The sequence below is a fragment of the Adiantum capillus-veneris genome, chromosome 14, assembly GCF_014529385.1.
Source record: "Adiantum capillus-veneris isolate H3 chromosome 14, ASM1452938v2, whole genome shotgun sequence".
Taxonomy (NCBI): domain Eukaryota; kingdom Viridiplantae; phylum Streptophyta; class Polypodiopsida; order Polypodiales; family Pteridaceae; genus Adiantum; species Adiantum capillus-veneris.
This window is the reverse complement of record NC_140944.1, coordinates 37,922,153-37,929,081: the sequence shown is the minus strand read 5'-3', so window position 1 is coordinate 37,929,081 and position 6,929 is coordinate 37,922,153. Positions and strand designations below refer to the sequence as shown.

The following is a 6,929-nucleotide window of genomic DNA, read 5'->3' as shown; positions in this document are numbered from 1 at the left end:
GCCAATGGGAATTAGGCAAGCCATTGGGCTCCTGAATGCTCATTGGACCCATTGGGAGACTGTCCAATAGTCTTCTAGGAGACTTAATTTTCATTGGTTCTTTTTATTAAGTGTTTTTAAATTAATTAAACTAGATTTACTCTAGCCTAATTCTCATTGGTACACCTCCAAGGCCATCCAATAGGAATTGGGTACACCTTGTGGGCATCTGGCCTAGGGAGCTGACATGTGTCCCTCATTCCCTTTGTGTAAAGGGAGCTTGTGTGTGTGTGTGTGTGTGTGTGGCTTTCTCTCTCATCCCCTAGAAGAAAGGCTCGCCCCCTCCCAAGTAGGGATGTGCAAAGACTATTTTGAACACACACAAAGCATCCAATTCCCCTAGGGTTGACCTTTGGACACAACCTTTGAATTATGGAACCTTAGCATTTTGGAAGTCTTAATGGGCTGAACCTTATGGTCTTTTTAGCCCATTGTTGCACATGGCTCTTTTGCAAATGGCCCCCCCCTTTGGATCCCTATTTTCCCTCCTTTGGATCCCTACTGTGGCCGGTCTACTAGCTTAACCAATATTCTAGCTTTTTCTCCCCCGGCACTTCCCCATATTAAATGATCGTTTAACATGAGAAAATCATTTAGGATAATTAGATATTGATTATTATGACAGATAGGGAGAGATATGGCCAACTAACCGAGCCGCCGCAGAGGAAAAGGAGGGAGAGTATGCCCCCCCTCTGCCCTGCCTCCTCGGCACCAATCGACAACGAGAGAGAGAGAGAGAGAGAGAGAGAGAGAGAGAGAGAGGATCTCTACACACAATGTTTGATTTTTTATTTACTTATTGCGGTGCATATATATTTGGATATTTGGTAATTTTAAACCATATTCTTTTTTCAAACAAAACAACCTAAGGAAAGAGAAACACTTTGCAAATGGAAATAATGCTCATTATAAAACACTTACAACATAGGAATGTACTTGTAGGGAGAAGCTATTTAATCTTAGAAATCATACAGAAATTAGGTGTTGCGATTTTCTATGGACATCGTAGAGCTCTTCTTAAAAGGAAGTGAACCATGTCAGAAACAGGAAGAAAGAAATGAACATATATGAACCCACAACCTTAGCATGGAGATGTTGATTCTTTTGAGAGTTCCTCAACGCCACAATGCCTTCACACATGTTGCTATTGTATTGCCCATAACGATTTAACATGCTTTCTTATGAGCGTATAAGAGATGCAATGAGCAGATTATGAAAAATACCAGAACCAAGATAATGGCTTTGCTGGACTACAATGCTTTTAAGCTTCTCAAAAAGAGCATCTGTTTTGGTTTTGCCCATATGGGCCTCCATAGTTGGCTTTAAGATGCTTGCATACATGTGTACCCATTGTTTCGCTATCTGCATTTGATCCCCTTGGTTGGGGAAGACGGCCATGTTTTTAATAGTTTCCATCTGTAACACTTTTAGATCTGGTACATCTTTTAATGCTTCTCCTAGCTCTTGTTGGTTGAAGAAGTAGATGGGAATGTTGAACATTTCCATCTCCTCCAATGTTACTAGGCCCTGAGACCAAGCACTCTCTCTCTCTCTCTCTCTCTCTCTCTCTCTCTCTCTCTCACACACACACACACACACACACACACACACACACACACACACACCATCATCAACAATGGACATGCATACATAGATACATATGTTTTATACACACACATAAGGAGAGTAAGCTTCATCCATAGATTAATACACTATTACCATTTATTAATCTCTAGAAAAGTAGATTCATCCTCTTTGAGCTTAACGAAAAGATCCTACTTACCTCATGCACCAATTTGTTCCATGCTAAATCAAGAGCTTCAAAGATGGAGTCTACTTGCACAAGGTCACTCGTGCCCTCGTTGAAATTATCCTCTAGATCCATAGTACTTCTTACAACCGAGCACAAGAATAAAATTCCTCCCTTGGTAAGCTCATGTGCTCTACTCTTCAAAAAATGCTTCACATCAATTTTGGATTGTTTAGCATAAGCATCACGGACATTCTCTGACGATTTGTCTTTGCTAATCCATGTACGAGCACCGTTCCATGCAAGAGAGGTCTTCTCAATAATGCTTGGAGGAATCTGAAAATGGATTTAAAAGAAAGCAAATAAACACAATTCAAAGCTAAAATGTATGGAGTTAACAATAGATTGGTAACAAGACACTTTTATATCCTTGGACACTTTTGTGTCCTCTTCACTCAATAACTTTCAAGAATTGTTGATTGAGATGCCAAGTAGCTTCTAAAGTGGTTTATATCCACAAAGCTAGTTTATGACTTGGAGAAAACTTGAAGTTTTTTGGGCTAGTGATTTCATCTTTAGATTTTGGTTTGAACAGCATGTTTAAGCCTAACATGAGCCAAAAAAAACATATGCTAAAATTGGCATTAGACCACCCTAAAATACAACTTAATGACCTTTAAAGTGCTACACAAACAACATGGGTGATTCATAAGATATTTTCATGCTTCCAATAACTCGAGAGACTATATATTGGAAGCTATGGCCCATTTATGAAAAATTCTTTGTGCGAATCTTTTAGTAGAAATCACACTTTGATTAATATTTTGGGGAAAAGCTTTAAAATCATAAGGCAATTTTGAGTGTGGTCATTGACTACTATGTAGGTCTTCTTCCTGGAGTTTTGGGGCTTCTAAGACCTTAAATAGAAAACAACACATAGATAGAAGTGATTTTGCTTTTCACAAAAATAGTACTTATTTTGAGTTATGATCATGTTGTGTTCAAATTTCTAAATTCCACTCAATCAACATGCTTCTTTTGAAGCTTAGCTCCATTAAAGGAAAGTATACAATCTGAATTTGGCACCAACTTAATAGGTATGTAAGACATCCGAAAGGCCACATTGTGGATGCGAGTTTTTTCGTTCGTGCAATTTTTGTACTTAGGTGTGTTCCAAATTGTCTTATGAAGCTAAGTTTTGATGCTTTCTATGTTTGAACATAAAAGTAAAGAACCAAAGTGTGTAACATGGAAGAATTTATAGTGGTAATGGTAGGTGTAGCATAGAAACATTGATGATAGATTAGCAAAATAAAGAAAATGCAAATCTTTTATATTTAATTCTATGTCCAAACAAATTTTGTGGGCCTACAACAACCACATACATTGGTCAAGAACCCATTAATGTTTATAGAGAAATTATGCTTGGTCGTTAGAGAATTTTGTATATTGTGTAAAATGGGGTTCGCCTGGCAAATATATCGTTTTTGGTCAATTTGAGCACATACTGGGTCGAATTGACAACACATTAATTAATTAACCATAGAGATTCTGTTCGAATCTTCCAAATCGAAAAGGAAAAGGGCCCAGTTGGATGCTTGCACGTGCGGTTGCTTTGCAGCCAGCATCTGTCCCAGCTCCACCCTTGCAGGCACGAACGTAGCCTGCCTCTGTCCCTACCTCTGTCCCATTGCACGTCTGCGGCACTCCAACCTTAACTGATGCTGAAATCCAAACTGCCCGAGTAACTCCTGCTCGCAAGAGGTGTATCTAGAGACGCTAAGGACTCTGGTTCAACTCCGACAAACCAGACAGCGCTCAAACACCTCCCTACTCACTGCGCTTCTCTGCCAACCCCTTCGGCCCTCACTCACGCCCTCCCCTGCAGATCACGGACGACACAGAAATCTCCTCTGTCACCCCCTTCGCCCTCACCAATCGCCACCCCTGCAGAGAGAGAGAGAGAGAGAGAGAGAGAGAGAGAGACAGATGTCACCCCTGCGTCGACTCCACTCCACCACACACACCTACTAACACACGTCAACGCACTTTCGTTTTACTCCCCCTTTTGGAAGATATCTCTCGAGATACCCTGTAATTTGATGTGCTTACGAATTTTAAAGGGACATACTAAAGAGTTGTGAGTGTTTCTTGTTTTTGCCACATAAAGTGTGCTCTTAGCTAGCTTTGAGTATATGTAGGCACTTCATTCATATGATTAGTAGTATTGAATTTGTTTCCAAAACCCGAAAGGACATTTTGATATCTTGTTAAGTCACCATACTAGTGTTGAGCACGAACAATTACAAGGTGTGATCCATTGACCCTACTTTCACTTTCTATGAGTAATTCAATTACTAAATTAAAACTATGTAAAAAAAACAATTTGGAGATCACATGAAGAATCTCTTAGCTTACACTTCATTGGTAAGTAGTATCCTTATTCTTAACGGGAAGACATATTTTCAAAATTTTCAATCAGGTCTCCCCAGTCTAGTCTCGGATAAATAAAAAGCCTTCAAAACAACTTGAGTGTGTAAGCGAAGGGTGCGTTTAGGAATTGAGACCCATGAAGGTGAAAAGTTAAAAAAAAAATTGTGTTCAAAATAAATAAAGAGGTGATCTACTTCACATTGGTGTTTTTCTTCCCTTTTATTTTTCATCTAATTTTTTTTTAAAGTGTCTTTTCTATACGTACTTGTACTATGCAAGCAGTAAATTTTTTTTTTTCAATATGCCTTTTTTCTAATGACAAAAGAAAAGACATGAGACAATTTAAAACTAGGACAAGCCATTAAAAAAAAATTGAAAAATTTATTGTCTTTCACTCCCCCAAGTATGGACTTCAGTTATAATGATAAAATATCATACCAAAAATTGACTGCGTCAAACCTGTAATGAAGAACCCATTTACAAACTAAAATTGCTTCAGTACATTCAAAAGTGACAGTGTGTTTTAGAGAGAGAGAGAGAGAGAGAGAGTGAGAGGGAGAGAACCTGCGAGAGCCAATGCAAAGCGTAGGAGCAAATAGCAAGATCCAGTGAAGCGAATGGAAACAGGCGGCCGTAGAACGATCCTGGCACGCCCGCGACGAAGACTAGGGGAGGCGGACGATTTGCTAGCTCATCGTCGACGGCGCCGATGGTAGACTGAAGGTTGTGCTGCAAGGATTGAAAGAGAGAGTTGAAATCATTAGAAGGCAAGTCTGAGAAGAAGTACTGGATCTCAAGTGGGCTCGAATGCAGTGAGGCATTGCAGGTTTGTCCCAGTGTTTGAAGCACGAAGTCTGCGCAGTCCAAAGTGTTGCGACCGTAGGAGCAGCCGAGGTCAGCGATGGCAATGTGGTGGCGGCGAGGGACGATCTCGTCGTAGGCAGCAGCCAGCGACCGGCCGACGCTCTGATTCATTTCAGCTTCCGGCCGGTCGTTACTCTCATTTGCAGCTACTGTGCGGGCATTTAGCGTCTTGAGAACTAGATGCTTCATTGCTTCCTCCAGGCGAGGCTTGGCCACGGAGTGAAAATTGTAGTTCTGACCCTCTGAGTTCTTTGCGTAGCTCTCCTCGCCCGCGATGCCTTGCATCGCCCTCATCGTCTATGGGTATGGGTGCTAAGGCTGTGGGTGGCGTAGTAGAAACATACGCATGAGCTCCTTGCTCTTTAATAAACTCATGCCGTCCGAGTATTTACTAGATTCAAATTCATAGATCCAAATAGGGCACATGCGGTATCATACTAATCTATTGCAAATTGCACTATAAAAAGTAGTACATCTTTTTATTCTTTTCATGGGCATGAGGACACCTTGAAAGGCAAACCACATATGACAAGGAGTGCGGATAAGAGAGAGAGAGTAGGGTAGTGCAAGAAAAAATGAGGCCTATGATGAAGACTTCTCCTCAACCACACCACCTCAAGGCTCATGCTTGTACTGATCATTTGAGGACTATGACATTCTTCTGTGGAAAGAAAGATGTGAGTGCACTAGTCAAATTTTGAATCAAAAGGGAGAATGTGACATATCTCTAATGGGAAAATAATGTGCAATACTAAGTACTACAAACCCTCTTAGCTATTGGAGCTTGAAATACCTAGAAATTCTTTTTGGAACTATATTAGAATTAGATAGAGTAAAAAGTTACAAAACTACTCCCCACGCAGTAAGGGTATTGCTAGGAGGATGCGTATTTATGCTTTTGTATTTCCTCTTGCAAAATCGTAGACACATTTATGAGGCTCAATGACAATATAGTTATCTCTACACAATTAATATGCATTTTTTGGTTGGTAGAATTTAGAAGCGAGAACTTGTCCATAGGCCAAGTTCTACTCCGCACCGGTCCAAGCTAGATGTGAGCTCTACTATGCACCAGTCCAAGCTAGATGTGAGCTGTCGGGCTTGGTGATCGTATGGTCGATGTGATTGCCTCGTGAAAGATCAAAAATGATCCAGAGGGTGGGCACTGGGCATGGCCCCTTAACGCACTTTTTCTTTAAAACAAGGTAAAGTTTTTACGGTTGCTTCAAAAAGGCAATACTTTTAGTTGTAATAAATTGTATGTGTGTGTGTGTGTGAGACATCAAAGTTCAAGAAAAATCATTTTGAAAAACATACAAAATTTCCTTCGGGTAGATTCAAAGAAGAAAATTTACAAAATAATCGGTATTTTTTGTAATTTTGGCGGCTTTAGTAAATTCGGGCAAATGGGTAGATTTGGGGCACGCCGTGGGATCAACGGTCCATGATGTCCGCGCTCCCTAAAAAAGGTGTGGGCCATTGATCCCATCCAGCCCATCCCCGTGTGAGATAGTGCTAAGGGAAGTATGGGTCGCCATATGGCAAGGAGGGAGCCCAAATTCATAAAGTGGAGCCCAAGTTCCTACTACTTGTATAGTGGCGTATTGGGAACATACGCATGATCTCCTTGCTTTGCAATAAACTCATGCCCTTTCTACGTCTGTACTCTGGATATTGGAGAGGCAGAGAGAGAGAGATCCGTCACTTGGGCCTTCGAACCCATCAGCTTCAAACATATTCATCTAGTTTGGTAGGTTCGTGCATCCATACTCGACTACTTGAATAAAATGATGTAAATTTTTTGGCTCTTCTATTTATTCAAACGCGTATTTGGTTTTTTTTT

General features: G+C 40.6%; 1 protein-coding gene across 1 annotated transcript; it reads right to left on the bottom strand.

Moving 5' to 3' along the window:
• Nucleotides 1–922: 922 nt before the first annotated feature.
• On the bottom strand, nt 923–5,527 carry LOC147442219 (indole-3-acetate O-methyltransferase 1-like). Its single transcript, XM_086529619.1, has 3 exons — nt 4,787–5,527; nt 1,823–2,125; nt 923–1,566 (listed from the first exon to the last, which is right to left on the bottom strand). Exons 1-3 carry the CDS (start codon nt 5,378–5,380, stop codon nt 1,219–1,221), a joined length of 1,245 nt encoding a protein of 414 aa, XP_086385745.1. The 5' UTR covers nt 5,381–5,527; the 3' UTR covers nt 923–1,218.
• Nucleotides 5,528–6,929: the final 1,402 nt, after the last annotated feature.